The sequence below is a fragment of the Gossypium arboreum genome, chromosome 9 (genome assembly GCF_025698485.1).
Source record: "Gossypium arboreum isolate Shixiya-1 chromosome 9, ASM2569848v2, whole genome shotgun sequence".
In the NCBI taxonomy this organism is placed as follows: Eukaryota; Viridiplantae; Streptophyta; class Magnoliopsida; order Malvales; family Malvaceae; genus Gossypium; species Gossypium arboreum.
The window spans coordinates 77,657,256-77,676,472 of NC_069078.1; the positions used below are offsets into that span (position 1 = coordinate 77,657,256).

The 19,217-nt window shown below is 34.3% G+C and overlaps 2 protein-coding genes across 3 annotated transcripts; one reads left to right on the forward strand and one right to left on the reverse strand.

Moving 5' to 3' along the window:
• Window positions 1-7,284: 7,284 nt before the first annotated feature.
• On the forward strand, window positions 7,285-10,245 carry LOC108457367 (growth-regulating factor 3-like). Of its 2 annotated transcripts, none has more exons than XM_017756385.2 (5): window positions 7,285-7,434; window positions 7,570-8,110; window positions 8,235-8,405; window positions 8,787-9,162; window positions 9,724-10,245. In XM_017756385.2, exons 2-5 carry the CDS (start codon window positions 7,879-7,881, stop codon window positions 10,157-10,159), a joined length of 1,215 nt encoding a protein of 404 aa, XP_017611874.1. In that variant the 5' UTR covers window positions 7,285-7,434; window positions 7,570-7,878; the 3' UTR covers window positions 10,160-10,245. The 2 variants fall into 2 exon arrangements, with proteins under 2 accessions (XP_017611874.1, XP_017611875.1); XM_017756386.2 differs by having other exon boundaries at window positions 8,238-8,405.
• A 215-nt stretch (window positions 10,246-10,460) lies between these two features.
• On the reverse strand, window positions 10,461-17,125 carry LOC108457366 (pleiotropic drug resistance protein 2-like). The gene is made up of 21 exons (XM_053019113.1): window positions 16,861-17,125; window positions 16,315-16,775; window positions 16,115-16,235; window positions 15,892-15,980; window positions 15,717-15,801; window positions 15,341-15,631; window positions 15,172-15,262; window positions 14,188-15,088; window positions 13,932-14,092; window positions 13,750-13,853; window positions 13,492-13,657; window positions 13,322-13,405; window positions 13,126-13,241; window positions 12,695-13,027; window positions 12,313-12,603; window positions 12,118-12,201; window positions 11,906-12,039; window positions 11,584-11,811; window positions 11,322-11,493; window positions 10,971-11,225; window positions 10,461-10,879 (listed from the first exon to the last, which is right to left on the reverse strand). Exons 2-21 carry the CDS (start codon window positions 16,683-16,685, stop codon window positions 10,610-10,612), a joined length of 4,347 nt encoding a protein of 1,448 aa, XP_052875073.1. The 5' UTR covers window positions 16,686-16,775; window positions 16,861-17,125; the 3' UTR covers window positions 10,461-10,609.
• Window positions 17,126-19,217: the final 2,092 nt, after the last annotated feature.

The window sequence follows — 19,217 nt, forward strand, 5'->3', positions numbered from 1 at the left end:
CTTCATATTTTCTCAGCCAAACGCCATAGAAGGTCTGGAGAAATCTGGTTTTCATATTTTTACATCATGTGAGTCTAATTCTTGCTTTTTCTTGATAATTTTATGTTTTTATGACTTTTACAATTAGGTCCACTTGTAGAATTCATTAGTTTTGATTTTATGGGTGAAATTGGAAGTTACCCTGGATGGATAAGGGAATTTTATGATGAATTATTATGAAATTTAAGTTCTAATTTCATATTAAGGTGGTTTTATTAAGTGATTTTGATAGGAAATGATATTTAGGACCTAATTGTGAAAAAGTTGTGAATTGAAGGTTGCTGTTGAAATTCAGAATATAAAAGGTTTTGAAATAGTTTATAATGATAAAATAAAGTGTTAATTGAGAAAAATTAGTTCAATTGATGGGTGAATTGAGTAGGGACTAAATTATGAAAATTGTAAATTTTGGGGTAAAAGTGCAATTTCGAAATTTGAACAGCATAAATTGTGAAGTGAAATAGAAATCAAATAAATGCTAATGAGTAGAAATATTTTATATTATAGATCACGAATCCAAAGAAGAACGAGGAAATGAAAAAGTTATGAATAGTCCCTAAATTTCAATATCTTCTACAAATTAGCCGGGTAAGTTCATATGGTTGAATTTAGATGTTTATTTGTGAATGATTGAAGTTTATAATGTGTTATTATATACTGAATTTGTTGTGGGATTGTGTAGATTTTGTTAATGAAAGAATAAATGTGGAAATGCAAATTAGGAAAAACGCAGGATTGAGTACGTTCAGATCGTGACGTGTGATGAATTGATTGGATAAGACCATGGTTGTTCCATGGAAAAGTGTGAAATGTAGGTATGGTATCATCCATACTGAGTTGTGAAATGTAGGTATGGTATTATCCATACTTGAAATGTGAAATGTAGGTATGGTATTATCAAATCCATCTTGAGTTAAGAAATGTAGGTATGGCATTTCCCATACCGAGTTGAAAAATGTAGGTATGGTATTTCAATGAGGAAAACCATACTGAGTTGTGAATCGTGGCATTGAGCAACGACGTACTCAATTTCGTAAGCCGTTTCCTAATTTGATTATAAGAAATAAAGAGAAGTGATCCAAATGGAAGAGATTGAGTAGTTATTCTTGTTGAGCTCAACTATGTGAATTATTATAACAATGGTTGTGAATCGCAGGAAACTTTAGTAAGTGTTTTGGTATTGTTTGGAAATATTATGTTTGGTAAGCATTACTTTTAACCTATGAACTTACTAAGCTTCAATAAGCTTACTTGTGTGTGTTTAATATTTTTATGTAGATTGACTTGAAGTGAAGTGGGTAGATCGGATCAACACAACAAAGCACACTATCCAGATCAATTCCGGTAGCTTTTATTTTATGTTTGAAGATTTATATGGCATGTACAGAGTTTAAATGAAATGAAGTAAAGATGTTATAAACTAGTTAACAACATTTTGTACTAAAATAGTTTTTGGTTAGTAGCAGTAGTCTGAGTTTGAAAATTCACCATAAATCATAAAAATATAATTATAGGTTGAATAAAATATGAAATTAAATCTTATTGAATCTAGTTTCACATAGAAGAAACGGTGTAAGCAAAAGGCTTTCATATCAGGAGATATTTGAATTTTTGTGAGACAAGGTCAGAGTGATTTTGAACTCCCCTGTTCTGATTTGTAAAAATCATTAAAAATTATAAAAAATTAATTAGGAGTCATACTATATATGTATGGATTCCTTATTGAGTCTATTTTTAATAGAAATAAACGTCTTGGTTATTTGAATTCTGTACATGGAGAAATTTGGTTCAGTAGTGAACAGGGTCGAGCAGCCGAACCCTGAAACAGGGGAGACTTCAACTAATAAACTGTACTAATTGGCCCAACCAAAAATTCTAGAAAAAAATTAGTAAGTAGATATATGAGCCTAGATTTGGGGAAAATTTACGGATTTAGATTTTGAGTTTTGTAACTCGAGATATGATTTTTTTTTGCATCTATAACGCAGTTGGACAGCTTGTCTGGAAAGTGTGATATAAATTGTTTGAATTTGTTTAAGTGCTCAAATAAGTTTAGTAATGCCTCGTGCTCGACTCCGGCGACGGTCTCGGGTAAAGGGGGCGTTACAATAGGGCTGGTCAAATTTGGTCTTTCTATGAGTCTTTGCTTGATTCTTGTTACACAGCAATAAGCAAAGAGGGGCAGCTGTAAGAGCCCAAATATGACCGGGCTTAAATAAACCAAATGAATAATTATTATTTGACAGTCCATAAAGTCCAGCTTACAAGAGTCCAAATATACATCCAAATAGCCCTAACAGTTGCAATCCAAACAAACCCATTACACCCGAGGCCCAATACTACCCAGCAGACTCAATTAAAAAGGGGCCCAATTGACCCAAACTCTCAGAGGCCCAAAACCTAAAATCATCAGCTAGGGTTTCTAACCCTAGCTCTCTCCCTCGCGTCGCAACTGCTTCTGAAAGGTTCGGGGAGCGTCTGTTCAGCTCCCCAATCAAGGCCACCATTCAGGGATCTGCCTCCGTAATTAGCACCCCACCGACACCAGTACCAAACTGCAGGCCTCCATCAACGCCAGCAACCCTTCCATCGCCGGATTTTCCGCAAGCATCTGCAAAAGAGGGAAAGAACCACAGCAGCAAGCAAAGCAAATATGGAAAGATATAAAAAGATTTATTTCCTAAATTTTTGTAATAAACAGTGGCTATAAAAGCCCAAATCAAACCATTGTAAAAGGACCGGTTTTTTTAAAGAGCATAGAAATACATACTTACAGATACTTATTCAGAAAGATACAAACAGTTTCAGAAAAGGTGATTTAACCGTGTATTTTTTTACTATTTCTGTAACATATACATGGATATAAACTGTTTTAGCAAAAATATAGATTACAAAAACAAAAGGAAGGAAGTTACCTGGCGAACAACGAGTGAAAGGAAGGGTTTTTAAACCCTAGCCACCGTGTACGGTGGTCCTTAGGGTGGCGCATGGGCGCGTGACCGGTGTGTGGCCAACAGAGGCCAGAGCCCGGAGCTCCCTCCTCTCTCCCTTTCAGAGAGAATTCTTAATTTTTTTTAAACCGGTTTCTAATGATTTTAAGGCTAATAATCTGGCTTATATAGCCTTGACAAAACGGCATCGTTTTGTGACCCAAGGATCCGCGCGTTGACCCGATTACCCGGGGAGGATCCGCGCATTTTTGAGAATTGGGTTAGTTACCCAATCGATCCTTCTATCCCTTTTGTACTTACAATCAAATTTTATTTTATTTTATAATTTGGCCCATTATTTTTTTTTTGTTTTAATTTAGTCCTTATGGCTATTAAATTATATTCTGGAAAACGTCACCGTTTTGGGAATAGGGCAATTTGTCCAGTGAGTCGCTCTAATTTTGCGTACGTTTTAAATAGGACCTTATTTCAGTTTTATTCCTTTCAAAATTCGCCCATTAATTTTGCTAAACTCTAAATTTAGTCCTATACTTATTTTATTATTCTATATATATTTTATTATTTGTTTTATTTTGATTTTACTTCCATAAAATTATTTTATAAGTGTTATTTTTTATATGTATTATGATTGTTTATTATATATTAATTCTCTCATAATTATTATTTTTATATATATATTATTATATTTTTACATATATTATATATACATATTATTTTTACATATAAATTTTCATTATTACATGCTATATTTATTATATTATTTCCCATATATTTTATTATATAATATTTATTATGTTTTACTTGTATGTTGCTTATTATTATTTATATATATATATTATGTATGTTACATATTACCAATTATATTATTTATGTTTAAATTATATATATTATTTTAAATTTGTAAATTGTTATTATTAAATTATATTTTTAACTCATATTATATATACATTTCATTATTAATTAATTAATTATTTATTATATATATTATTTCATTTTAAATTTATATTACTTAATTCTCTTACGTACTTTCAAGCCAATATATTACCATATAATTATTATTCTTTTGTAAATATTCTTGTTATTATATATTATATATTAAATACTATTTTAAAATTGTTATGAAATATCTTATTGTTAATTATATGCATTTGTTGTCAGTAATCAATCATTTTTATTAATTCTTTTGTAGATTTTTATATTGCATGTAACATATATGTGTTAAATGTTATTATTATTATTATTATTATTATTATTATATGTTATATTTTGTAGACACATGGATTGATATTATATTTCTTCTATTTGTATATCATACATTATTTGATTATTGTTTTTTATATCATGCATCACTTAATTATTATTTTATATATTTGTATATTTTGCTTATTCATTCTCGATTCATGCTATATATATCTTTGTATGCATATCATTAATATTTGCTTTATATGTATATGTATGAATCTGATGCATGATTTTTATATCATTGCCATCATTTTGTTTAAATGCATGTATTATTTATGATTTATGATACAAAATAATCCCTCATGCATCAGATTCAAAAAAGACAAGGCTCCAAAATTTTCAAAAAAATATAAAGGCAATGCTTGGTGTTTGGAAATTTCGAAAAAGTAATGCCCTAACTTATTGGGTTGCAACTTTTCTCGTTAAGTTCGAATAGTCAAGTATCCTTCTAAGTTTTTAAAGGTTTTCAAAATGTAAGCAATTATCTTGAAATTTCAAAGCGTTGTGTCCTAACTCATTGGATGTGGCGATTTGTTGTTTCGAGATAGGGATTTCCAAAAGGTTAACTTAGTGTCAATGTTTTGATATGAGTGAACCCAAATTTTCAAAATCAAAGTATTTTAAAGAGGATTACATCTTAAAATTTTTCAAATTTCCGACATTAAAGACATTTGATAACCAATTAGGTACCAATTTTTGGGCGTTATGAGGGTGCTGACCCTTCCTCATACGTAACCGACTCCCGAATCCGTTTTCTCGACTTTCGTAGACCAAAATTAATGTTTTAAAACAAAACATTTTATAAGGTGATCCAATCATACCTAAAAAGATTGGTGGCGACTCCCGTTTTCGTTTTTTAAAATCGATTCCCATTTTCCAAAACTCGATTTGAAAATGGTCTCGACACCTTATTCTAAAATAAAATAAAAGAAGTGTAATTCTATATGGATTCTTCTCTTATTTTATTTAAATAAGCATTCAGGTCACTTAATTATAACATATACAAAAAGATATTATTTGGTATACAAGTGATGAAAATTTTTAACTTTACACACGGAGTTGAAATTTTGTCATGTGTACTTAAGTTGTATTTAAAAAATAATTGAATTAATATGACATATGTAAAATCTCAATCCCGCTTGTTGAGTTAAAAATTTTCACTACCTATATACTAATTAATGACATTAATTAAAAATAAAATAAAATAGTATATTATAAAATTAAAAAATGAGTTAGATTGGATTAAGCTTGAGTTTAAAATGTTTGAGCTGAACCTAACTCATGTTTGAAATTAGTTTAATTTTCTTTGTCAAAGCGTTTTTTTTTATTTAGTGTTTTTGTCCTTATCAAATTTTGTACACCCTTTTAAATTTAAATGAATAACTCAATCGTTGAACAAATTAACTTTTAGCATGCAAATATATAATTAAAGGTGTTCATGGGCCAAGCTGGGTTAAGTTTAAGTCTGGCCTAAATATAATATTAACATATTTTATGTTTGCATAAGCTCTCAGCTCTCATCGGTACGAAATATGTGCTTAAAATTTTACCTAGGCTCACTCATATTTGTAAAAGGCTAATTGAAACCTATTTTCGATCCTATCATATTATTTTTTAAAATGTTAAAAATATATTTATATTTATATTAATTTAATATTTAATAATTTTATTTATTATAATTTTGTATATAATAATCTTAATTTTTAATGTTTATATTATAATAATATTATGTATTACTGTAAATTTAATTTTATGTATTATAAAATTACATTATATATAAAATAGAATTAGCTTAGGCTTTAAAAATTTGAGTTTAAACTTAACTTCATATTTTAAACGAGTTTAATATTTTAGTCTAAATTTTTAAATTTTAAATAAAATTTTAAGGTTGAACGAGTAATCTGATTTATAAATAAGTTCATATAAAATACGCAAAATTAGTTGTTATTTATACATGGTAAATATTAATAATTTATTTTTGTTGATGATTGAATTTGTAAATATAAACCCACTAGTAATATGTTGTAGATTTGAATATAAGCGATGAATGATCCTCGTATTTTCTAAACTCGAGAGATCGAAGCACCTTCTTATTATTAGCTTTTTTTTTTTTTTCAAGGAAATGGAAATGGTGAGAAAGAGGAAGGCACGTGAAGGCACGTGAGGGGTTTGGGGGGGGGGGATGGCGTGCCGGCGTGCCTTACTTTATCCTACAGAAAAAGGTTGAAAAAGGAAGAGGGTCCCACGTGAGCAGCTCTACTTTTGTCTTTGTGTTTTCTGACATCGTTCCTGCCATTTTGTGTCAGTCACTGACGTATTTCCTGCTTCAGACATGTGACCCTTGTAATTTTTTTTTCATTTGCCACTGTTCTTTTAAGTTGTTCGAGTGAAGACGAAATAAGTGACGTGGATTTTGGTCGTAGTTGTAGGATTCCCTTTCGAGATCCGTACATGGTGAGTGCAGTTGATCCAAGATTGTTTTTTTCTTCTTCTTCTTACAAATAATAAAATTTATGTAACTATTCATTTATCTTCTTATGTAAAACTATTCGTAGTGTGTTATGCCTTTCTTTCACTTCATGTATGAAAAGTAAGCGTATGTTTTAAACAATATAGGTGTTCACATAAATAGTATTTGATACATTCAAATTTATAGTTTCTCCTATATATGTACTTGAATACGAAGAAGAAGAACACATATAAACATGTTTTCTTTTTATTGTTGTCTTGGGAAAAGACATGGAATTTTTAGTTGGGGGGTGGCTTGATGGAGGGTGTAAATGCAGGGTAATCTTCAAGTTAAGTTAAAGCATATCTGCAGAATAAGACACATCTTGACTGGAAAGACAAACCAGAAAAGCCTGAGGTCGGCCTCTGTCGGCTCCATCAAAATCCTAAAATATATTATATCCACTCATTTTAATATTCAAACCGTCCCTGGTTTAAGAATGTAATTACGCTTAAAATAGAAAAAGTTAAGACAAGATTAAATTAAACCGAAATTTACCTCTGTCAGTCAGACTAATAATATCTCAGCAGCTATTGCTGTTTATGTTTTGATGTGATTGTGTGTGTGTTGAAATGAGTTCCACCGCACTATCTTAAATGGATGGAGTCTTCCTTCCCCACTGGTCTCTCAAAGAGGAGCTTAAAGAAAAAGTGGTATTTCCAATGCAATGTGCAGACGCGGAAAAGACTGCAGGTTAATAAGCTTCTCTCCTTTCTCTCTCAATAGGATTTATTATTATAGATATTTTAATAAATTTTTTGAGGGTTTCTTTACTTTTTCGGGTTCTCAACTGTCTTGTCTGACAGTCTTTTATTTTTTCTTCTCAAGTGTCCCAAGGGTTCTCCACTGGGTCATTAGCAAACTTTGCAGGTTTCATGTCAGAACATAGTTTCTCTTTTTTTTTTTCCCTATTCTATATCACTCTCTTTCCTAAGGATCTATGCTATCTGCCAAAGTTTTATATATAAAAGAAGGAACCTACACTGCCTGCAAAAGCTTAACCCAAACTTTCTCTTCACAGATACCCCAACACCAGATAAACAAAGTTGTCTATTAAGAACCCTAAACCCAAACCCAAACCAAAAAAGCAACTAAACTGCAACTCTTTTATCTTTATCTCTCAGTCACTCTCTCTCCATGGACTTGCATCTGAAGCAATGGAGAAACCAGCATGAGTCAGAGCAACAACCTTCTGCAAAGATACCAAAACTTCTACTTGACCTTGACGCCCATCACCACCACCACCACCACCCACAACAGCAACAGCAACACGCATCCTCTGAACCATCTGCTCTCCCCTTGTTTGTATCTGAATCCAACAGCAAAATCAGCGGCAGCCTGTCAGCACCACTTCCTGATTCCAACAGCAGTAAGATTTTTATTCCTTGGCACCCTTTTGTTGGCAGAAAATTTCCACCTCCCCGGTTTGGAAACTTTATAACTTAGTGGCTTGGTTTCATCCAGCTCCTTGATGTTGTGAGTTTCCTTTTTAGTAGGAATGGGAAGCTATTTCAGCTTGGCTCAGTGGCAAGAACTGGAGTTACAAGCATTGATCTACAGATACATGTTGGCAGGCGCTGCTGTTCCTCCCGAACTCCTCCACCCAATCAAGAAAAGCCTTCTTTACTCTTCCTCCTATTTCCTCCACCATTACCAGCCAGCTTGTATGTCACTCTTTCATCTTTCTTGCTTCTGTTACATCATTAATTATTTCCATTTCTCTAAATGCACATTAACTCCATGGGTTCTCCTTATCAATGTTTTGATTTTCTCTGCCTTCCAAATATTTGATTGTCAAGTTTGAACTCCCCCTTAGGGTTTGTTCACCTTTACGTTTTAAAATATTGCATTTTCGTTAAGATCTCATCTCATTCGTGATCTATCCTTGCTTTGAATATTGATTAAATCTGTACTTGCCCACTTTTTCATTAATTTATTATAATTGCTATGACATAGAATAACGGGTAAAAAAATTGGTCCACAAAATAATTTTGTATTATGTCTATGCAAGTGTTCTGATGAATAGTATGTACACGTGCGATCAGTGTTGCAATCAGGGTACTGGGGAAGAGCAGCAATGGATCCGGAGCCTGGCCGTTGCCGGAGAACTGACGGCAAGAAGTGGAGGTGCTCCAGGGACGTGGTGCCCGGACAGAAGTATTGCGAGCGGCACGTGCACCGTGGCCGCAACCGTTCAAGAAAGCCTGTGGAAATGCCCACATCTAGCAGCACCGCCGCTGAAGCTAATAATAGCCATGTCAGTGTAACTGCTCGTTTCGGCGGTGGTGGTAGTGGATGTGGCGCCGTAAAAGCCAGTTCCCCAATGACCGCTTCAACCTTGGCAGCGGTGGCTAACGGTCCCAACAATTTTGGCCTTTCTAGGCCTTCCCCTCCCGTTGATCTTCTTCAGCTTAATCATGGGTAAATCTTGCTGCCTTGTCTTCTGAATTTGAATGGCTTTTAGGTGGTAGTATTGTCAAGGGAAACTATATTCATTTGTGTTTTAGTGGATCGTGATGAGGGATGTACAAATTTATCCATAATTGATACTTTTTTTAAACTGGATTTGAAAAAAAAAAGGACTTATTTTTGAAAATGGTGAATAAAGAAAAATTGTGTTGTGGTAGGGTGGGATATTTCTATGTTCCTTTTGACTGTTGAAGTTACGCGCATGTTGGACGTATGGGTTTACCGTAAAACTTTTCAAGCACTTTCCAAATAAGCTATATCTGAATTTGAATTGATATGGATTCTTTTACATATTTAATGAAACTGGTGGAACTTTGGATTCCAAAGTATCTTTGGTAGGGGCCGTGTTGATATTTTTTTGGTAGTGATATGTCCAAGGTAGGACCCTGATCAAAATCTGACCAATTTTATTTAAGTTCTGCACAAGCTGACCCCAACTACTTTTTTTTACTTTATATTGCTTTGTTCTTTTTGCTTGATTTTTGCACTAAAACGTTCTTTGATGTCTGGCAGTTCCTCAGAGTCCAAAACTGAACCTAAGGGTCTTTTTGAAGCCCAAAATGAGGTCGATGACAGATCTGATGGTCACATTTTGAGACATTTTTTTGATGATTGGCCCAGAACACTACAAGACCCTGACAATAATGGAACTAATGCAAGCCCCATGAATTCTGCCCCATGCCTCACGATTTCTATGCCTGGGAATTCATCCTCGGATGTGTCGTTGAAGCTGTCTACTGGCAATGGCGACAGCAGAAGGGAGCATCATCAGCAGCCACCGTTGAACTGGGCCATGGGAGGATGGGCAGCATCGAACCAGGTGGCTTCCATGGGAGGACCTCTTGCCGAGGCTTTACGATCATCATCCACATCTAATTCATCACCCACTAGTGTTCTGCATCAGTTGCCCAAGGGTTCTACTTCTGAAATTAGCTATATTAGCACTTGAATTTAGTCACTGTTAATGTTATTTTTTTCTCTTCCCCTTTCAACTCTTTTAACTAATTTAGACACTGAAAACACGTTCCTATTTAAGTTGCTTGCACTTTCTGTATGTTGGCTTTATGTCTTAGTGTTCTTTAACTGTCATATTAACAAACATATATATGTTACGGTGTTGCTTTGAAGGTTTTTCCTTAAAAATAAGTTTTGAAGCAATGGTGGAATGGGGGATAATTAAGAAAAGCTACTTTTCACTTCGATGAAATGGAGATGCTTCCATTTCTGATTCTGAAGCAGTTCTTTTAGCCTTTCATTTCTGTCTTAACAGCAGCAAAATCTTGTCGCTGCATTTATGTAAAAAGAATATAGAACTATCGTTTCCACCGACCAACTACAAGTTGTTTTCAATGGAGTTGGTCAATGTAATGGTTTGGTGAATTTGAAATTCTAAGCTTATCTATCTCCTTTGGTAGTTGAGGAACCTGATACCATAGGCAAATACGAAGAAGAAAAGGAGACACCATCCAACATGAGCCACGGCAACTGCTGGAAGAAAGCTGTATTCAAAACCCAAATCTTCTTTAAGGAAGCCCTCTACGGTCATATTTTGCCGTCCAGGGACCTCAAGAGGACCGTCCTTGTCACCCACTTGAGACGTCACAAGGCCATATAGTGTCCAAGCCACTGGAGATGCCCAATAATACCACCTCCACCATATAGGGATTTGCTGCAATGCGATGAATAATAAGCAATTTTTAGCACATCTTTCCCCCTCAAGCGGAGAAGGGTAGTTAGTTAATGGCTTTTAAATGACTTACAGTCCTAGGAATGAGAAAACCAGAGAACAAGTTCCAAAAACTTAGGAAGAATGACATGACAATGGCGGCAATTTGATGACCAGGAGTTAGAGCGACGACCATCATTCCATACAAGGTGAAGTAGATAAAGCATGTTAATATGTAGTAGTAGAACCATAAGAATTTCACAGGCGTCCACTCAAATCCTATCATCGAGTAAATAAGTAATGTATAAATGAGAGTTTGAATTGCAGTATAGATTATCTCTATTGCCACCTGCAGGAAATAAAGGATAGTTCTTAAGTCCCCCATTCAATGGTAATGTCCTGAAAACCAATCAATTTCGTTTGTACAAGACTGAACAATGTTTACCTGAGCGAATGCATAAGGCAATTCAGAATACATTCCAGCTGCTCTTTCCCGGTAGAAGACTGTTCTCTCTATTGCAACAACAGATTGAACAGCAGCAGCATTGGTTGCTCCGAGGAAAAGCACGGCTGAATACATTGCTCCGAGAAGATTCATCAGATCTTGTTGTCTTGATCTAGTTATCACAATAGTTTTGGTTAATCCCTAAATTTTCCATCACCCTTTGCAGAAATACATTGTTTCCATGATAAAAAATAATGCTTACATCCGTTGTCCTTTGTTCCAGAAGATAATACCAAATAAGATGCCGATAACTGTTGTCATAAAAAACCTGATGGCATTGTATTGAGGGTTCCTCCAGTAAGACCAGTGTTGTTTCCAAAAGCAAGCCTTGCATTGGGTGAGGAATGGCTGAGAATATTGTGTTGGGAAGAAGAGATCCTTGGTGCCAGGTGCTGGTGCACTCAGCTCTTTGATAAGTTCTTGGTTCATCCTGAATGTTTGTAAAATGAAGAAATTGAGCTCAATGATCGGCCAGTCTAAGGGGAGAAAAATTGCCTGGTCTTTGGCATTGCATTTGAACATACCGATAAAGTGATGAATTGGCGTAAATATCAGCAAAATCCACATCCAATTGAGCCTCGACAGATGGAGCACTGACTTCAAGCATCCATGTCGCCGGATTGTATCCATCTCTGATCTTCGGAACCCCTTGGACGGCCTGCACTCGAAGATGCAATTTTAGAACTAGCTTATGTTGCTCAACTTTGTCATTGAGTTACCTAATAATAAGTTTCACCTCAAAATATTCTATAAGCTTGTGAGAATGGCGACCAAGAGGTCCAGAATAAATGACTTGCCCTCCTCTTTTCATTAACAACAACTGCAACAAGCATAATACTAAGTTCAATGAAAAGCAGGCAATAGAAATAAAAAAAACAACAGAAAAGTGGCGAAGTTCCCGAAAAAGAAATGAGTGCATCAAGTTCTTCACCTCATCAAATGCTTCAAATATGTCAATACTAGGCTGATGAATTGTGCAGACAACAGTCCTCCCTGTGTCCACAGTGTTTCTCACTGTTCGCATAACGATGGCTGCAGCCCGGGCATCAAGCCCTGAAGTTGGCTCATCCATGAAGATGATAGAAGGATTAGCAACCAACTCTACGGCTATTGTCAACCTTTTCCTTTGTTCAGTTGAAAGGCCTTCAATTCCAGGAAGACCAACTAAAGCATTCCTTAGTGGTTTGAGCTCGACCAACTCCATAACTTCCTCAACAAACATCTATTCAACGATAAATTCCAAACATAGTTTTACAATAGGAACTCTGTATATGATTCCAGAACAAGTGATCTTTACAGATGTTTTTACAAACCTTTCTAGTGCTGGTATCTGTGTCGGAAGCAAGACGGAGCCAAGCTGAGTACAAGAGTGATTCGTAAACGGTGACATGTGGGGAGTGAATGTCATTTTGTTCACAGTAACCGCTGACACGAGCAAAGGTTGCTTGGTTCTTGGTGTAACCTGAGATACTGATATGTCCCTTAATGTATCCGCCTGTTTTCCTCCCTGCTAAAACATCCATCAGGGTTGTCTTTCCAGCACCACTCACACCCACTAACGCTGTCAATATTCCTGGTCTGAAAGCACCACTAACATCTCGAAGCAGCTGAAGGCGATCTACTTCTATGCCTTGAGTCTTCATTTCCTGGTAAAGAAACCATGATTAAACCAAAAATATCATGAACAAAATGTCAGCTTATAAAGTTTTCAATGTCTCTCTCAGATAACATGTAAGTAACTTACAGCAGGCATATCAACATAGTAGTTAACATGGTTGAACGCAAGCGAAAGGGGTTGGAAAGGCAAAACCATGCCTTTTCTAGGATTGTTCGAAGAGTTTCTTGCTTTCATATGAATACCTGTAAATCATTCAGAAAAGTTATACACTTCTAAACAGATGGGGAAAAAAGAACTCAAAGCTCAAAAGCATTTCAATCACCTTCCGGTATTCTTCCACCCGAGTATGGGTTTTTAGTCTTCTTTTCATCTTCATTGACAACTACTGCTTTGGAACCACCCAGAGCTGAAAACCCACATTGAGAATTTATTCAAACCCACTCAAATGTAAGTTGTAAATGTAGTCAAAATGAAATTAAGAATGTCACTTACGATTCAGGAAAGTCAAAGCTCCAATAAATAAAATGTTGAAGACAAGGGAGAATGCGAAGAGTGCTCCAACACAAATCCAAAACCAATATTCTTCGGTGAAGAAGCCTCTGGTCTTAAGAAGAACTTTACCCACTGTTGGTGCATCAATTCTGGGGTCTGTATTGTTCTGGCATTGCATCCATTATGTGTAAGACAATGATTTATGAATGGCTAACCCAGGTTTATATAACTAAATGCATAAGATTTTGAAGATCTTACCGCACTCCATCTTTCATCAAGGAATTCATTCATGACGATGGCATTTTGTCCATACATCATAGGAGAAACATAGTAGCCCCAGATCATCCATGGCTCAATGTCATCTGCAAGTAATAACTCTTAGGATGTTTGAACTGAAGCTAAATGTTAATAGCGACAAAGAGAGGTCAACGACCACTTACTTTTGGCAATGATAAAACCTCCAAGTACAAAAACCAATAACAAGGTGAAGGTACCCAAGGTGTTTGCCACCACTTCTGTTCTTCCTATTGCAGCAATGAACCTAAAGAGCGACAAAGCCATCTGATGGATGCCAAAGAATGCCAAGAACTGTCGGAAAAACCTGGAGATTATACCCAAAAATGGTGTTTAGTCAAAGGCTGAAATAACAAGATGATGATCAATAGAAACAAAAGAATTGCTTTCAATGTAACTTACCTGCTAGCAGCTGGAGCAAAGCCAATTGTATAGTATGTTAGAGCAATCCAAATCCCTGATTCCATTAGTGACAGTGGGATTCTAAGCACCCAAATTGGCAAACCAAAAGCCCACGCGGGATAAAACAAGAAGTCCCTTTGTTTATAGAACACTGGTAGCCTGAAAACCGTCATTGCAAGTTCCGCCGTTCCATTGAACATCACATTGATTAGACTGAAAAACAAGGCCCCAAAGAATTTTTGACCATTTTCGAAGGATCCAACTGGCATTTCAGTTCTTAGAAACACAGTCAAGGCAATCAATGACATGATTGTTATTTGGACAGTCTTAAAAATGTACACGAACGAGTTTCGCTTCATTAGCAGCCATTCCCTTGCAAAGCACGCCTTGAACAGTTCCCAATTGGAAATTCCATATTTTTTAGTAACTAAAGCAGCAGGGTGGGTACTAGTTTTGTCATAAGGAACCTTAAGATCCATTGAAAGTTGCTGACCAATGCGGAAGCAACTGAAGCCATTAACAAAGTCAGAAACTGAAACATATCCGTAAGGTAGGCTCTTTTGGAACCAGTATTGTTGTTGGTCTTTCTTGGATGTTACTTCTTGCAGAAAGTCTGCAATTCCTTTTCTTTCAGGACATTTGAAGCCCATGAATTCGAAGAAATCCAGGACACTCTCACGTGGACCCTGGTAGACAATTTGACCCTCTGAGAGTACGATAACGTCATCGAATAGATCGAATGTCTCCGGCGCTGGTTGTAGAAGAGAAATGATCATGGTTACATCCATGATATGAACCATTTGTCTCATGAACTTGCAAATCTGGAAAGTAGTTGAACTATCCAATCCTGTTGATATTTCATCCATAAATAAAGCCTTTGCTGGTCCGACCAACATTTCTCCTATAGTAGAAGTTGAATTGAAAACAACCATTAGACTAAAAATGCCACGGTGATAGACAAAAAGGCTGTTGGAGAAAATATACCTGTGGTGACACGCTTCTTTTGCCCACCGGAAATACCCCGACGCATATCATCTCCGACCATGATATCCGCACAAATATCCAATCCAAGTATCTGTTACAAATTCTTGCAAGAGTCAAATACTACTTTTTAATTTGTCTGTCTAAGCGATAAACTAAGAGGAATAATAACCTTTAGAATATAATCGGTGACCAAGCTTGTTTCTTGGCCCGCAACTGCTGTGGCTTTCATGAAAGCATCAATCTCAGGATCAGGCTTAATTCCAACTTCCTTCTCTCTCCTGGACAACTCCGAAAGCATTTCATATCGGGTACCCACACCCAAACAACGTCCCGAAAAATCCAATGTCTCCCTCACTGTCATTTCGCCATAGTGAAGATCGTGTTGACTAATATAAGCGCATGTTCTTTGAGGAACAAATTCATTCAATTCGTGACCGCAATAAGTGACTTTCCCAGATGACTGTTTAAGCCAAGTTGAAATTTTTAGGAGATCATATGATATTTCAGATGAAACCATTTATAAAAAGTAGGATTACGAAAGTCACCCTTAGATCACGATCAAGCTTTCCAGCGAGTGCCATCAACAACGTTGTTTTTCCAGCTCCTGGAGGACCTAGAAGCAGAGTCATCCTGTAAATTTTCATTCAAATATTAATTGATAATTCATACAAAGTTATATAAACTACGACAGCATGATAAATTTTCATGGGAAAAAATAACCTCGAAGGTTTGATTATGCCGCTAACGTCTCTAAGTATCTGATTTTTTCTCTTCTTAGATGGTGCAAGCCGAAGCAATCCGAGAATGCTCTGTTTTTTAAACAAAAGTTAAAAACACAGATATCGAAATAAACCAAATAAAAATATCAAATTCTAGTGCAATAGATTCAAATTCGATTAAGGTATGAGCTGATAATTTTTTTTTTTTTTGAAAAAACAGATACCTCTATGGTGTTCAAGGTAACATTGAGAAGAGTAGGCAGAGCTCTGCTTCCAACATATGTATCTCCTTCAACTTCCAAATGCTGAAACCGAACTTCAATGGTTGGAATCTCGATCCCCACTCTAAACCAAACAAAACCCAATCAATCAAATCAAATAAGATCAATATCCCAAAACGACATATGTATATTGGTTAACTTACCTATCGGTTCTGTCCCTTAATCTTCTCAAGAAGTTTTCATTATCTTCTTCAACAGCTTTCAACATACTAGCCATTAACTGCTTCTTAGCTTGCATTCCAAGCTTAGCTACATCAACTTCATGGTGAGCCACTTTGTCGTTATCAAGAATCTGTGTCAACATCCCTTTTCTCAACCGATCATACGTGGGTAACCTCTCTATAGCCGCCCAACGTAGTTCCTCCTCCTCCTCATCTTGACGTCCACTCCTGCCAAACGCTTCCGGCGGAGCTTGCCAAACCTCCCTGAAGCTGGCTGAGGTCCAGCTCCGATAGCTCCTTCCGCTGCTCATCGACCTTGCTAGTAGATCATCTCCAGCAAGAGCTGAAGCCATTGTTTTGTTCCACTTACTTCTTGATTCGGGCTACTAAGACAATAAAAATCTTAATAAAGATCAACAACATGAATGAATTCTCCTTGGTTTCTGGCAGAAAAAAGAAATGAAAACTGAGAGACAAAGAATTGAAGATGAAAATAATGGAGTCAAATCTGTTTGAAGTATGAATTACATAGACGCCATGTACAAGTAGGAAAGTCAAGTAATCACTTTTTTGAAGCTTTGTTTTTGCTTACGATTGATTATAGAGTGCATGGTTGAAGAAAAACTGTTTTTTTCTATTACAATAGAAATACAAAATCTGATTTTGTGATTATTTTCTCTGCTTTTAAATTAAAGTTAAGTCAAATAAGCCAGACGCACGTTGAACTAAAAAAACGAACACTTTGCGGCTAGTGGAAAAGATTGCGCTCATAACAGATTTTTTTGTTTAAATTCAATTCACGTGGACACCGTAGTATAATTCTGTATATAATCATGCGACCTGTAAGTGATGCCATTAACGTGGCAATCTGACGCATAAACCATGCCATGCGGCACTGATTTCAACTTAAATTTATAAATAAATAAAATAGTAAAAAACCTAAAAATAAATTGTATTTTTGAAAAAAAAAAATATTCAGGTTCCAACTTCAACAACTCCTAAAATATACATTGGTCATATTTCATAGTATACACAACCTAACTTATCATATATGGCTGAACCATGGAAATATGCCGAAAATTAAAATATTTAGCTAAATAGATTTTTAAATTTTTTTCAAAGAAATAGGTTCCTTTAAGTTGTATTTTTTCCTTTTAATATAATTATTTTCTTTGGTCAGATAGTTAAATGTGAGTGATTTTGTCTTTTTCCACTTATATTTGTATTTTTTTCATGTTGTTTTAAGCTCTTTTTATTTTTAATTAATATTTTTAACATATTAGCTTCTTTGGATAAATTCTTAAGTTCATTTCTTTTCTAAACACATTTGTAATTTTATTTCATGTTATTTCAAGCTTTTTTTAATTAATAAATATATTATTCTAAAATTTTTATTTTAATTCATTTTAATTAGTAACTTTTTATTTATAAAATCAAATAATTATTAAAAATATCATTATTTTTAGTAAATATAATTTTTATATGTGCAATAATTATTTTTCAATCCATATCATGAGTGTAGTAAATTTTAGTATTATATATTTGTGTATGTGTATTTGAAATATTTCAAATATAAACAATAATGATAATTGAAATATTTTACATATAAATACAATAATTGTATCTTAAATAATTATTTTATTTTATAATATTAGAAAGCATCATACTCACAATATATGTGGAGAAAATAAATGTTTGACATATAAATATTTAAAACAATATGAAATAAAAAATACAAATGTGAGTGGATGAGGAATCAAACTTGATACTTAATAAGAAAACCACTAATATTTAATCATTAATTTGACCAAAGAAACTAATTATATTTAAAAAGTGAGAAAATACAACTTGAAGGAAAAATACGTTGAGCGAAACACGCTTTCACACACTCTCTCCAAAATCAACATATTTTCTTAGATTTTTTTAAAAATGAATTATTTTACCAAATAATTTTTTTCAGCATATATACCTAATTGCATACACCACATTTACTACAAATGGCACATTTACAATTTTTATTTAATATTTTTATTTTGAAATTTAAAAATTCAAAAATGTATAAAAATTATTTTTAAAAACTAAAAATAAATATAAAAATATTTTTTAAAATTTTAAGAAAATTAATTAATTGTTGATGTATCATCCACATGACAATCCTCATATATGCCATGTTAGAAAAACAACATAACTTGAACTCTGAATGTTAACTTGATACATTTCAAAGCACGGTAGAAAGTTAAGAGATAGTCATTTGAGCTTATGCCAATCAAACAACACGAATATGCCAAAATCTCATTCAAAAAGTCATCCAAAGTTGACTATGAATATGCCTTTAATAATAACAATGCTTAAATCACAAAATCATACCTAAACTATATCCATTTTCTCAAGTTTGTATTTTTTTTTTTTTAGTCAGAAGTGGCACCTAAATCATACTCTGTTGCTCAAAGTGGTAAGCTATATTCTGTTATCCAAATTACCCAGTTGTTCAAAAAATATCTTAGCCAATCATTTTGTGATGCTTGGCAATTTTTAACTAAACCCCCACCAAAAAAATATATTTCCTTAAGCATTTTAAAAAGCAAACAAACTTATAAACATATTCATTTCTTTTGTTCTTCACCAAAGAATTTTGGTAATGGAAAATTCAAGAACTTGTAGAAAAACTTATTTGAACCCAGTTTTCGATGACAAAATCTAGATCCAAAAGAAATTTTACTTCCTTTTTTAAATTTTTAAATATAACCTACAGGAAATATGTAAACCTTCAACTCGCTTGTGGAATCTAAAAAACGTTATAAGTGGTGTACAAAATAATTTTTCTTTAATTAAATTAAAACTTTTCAACTTTTTTTAAATTCTCCACCTCTCCATGATTCTTTCTT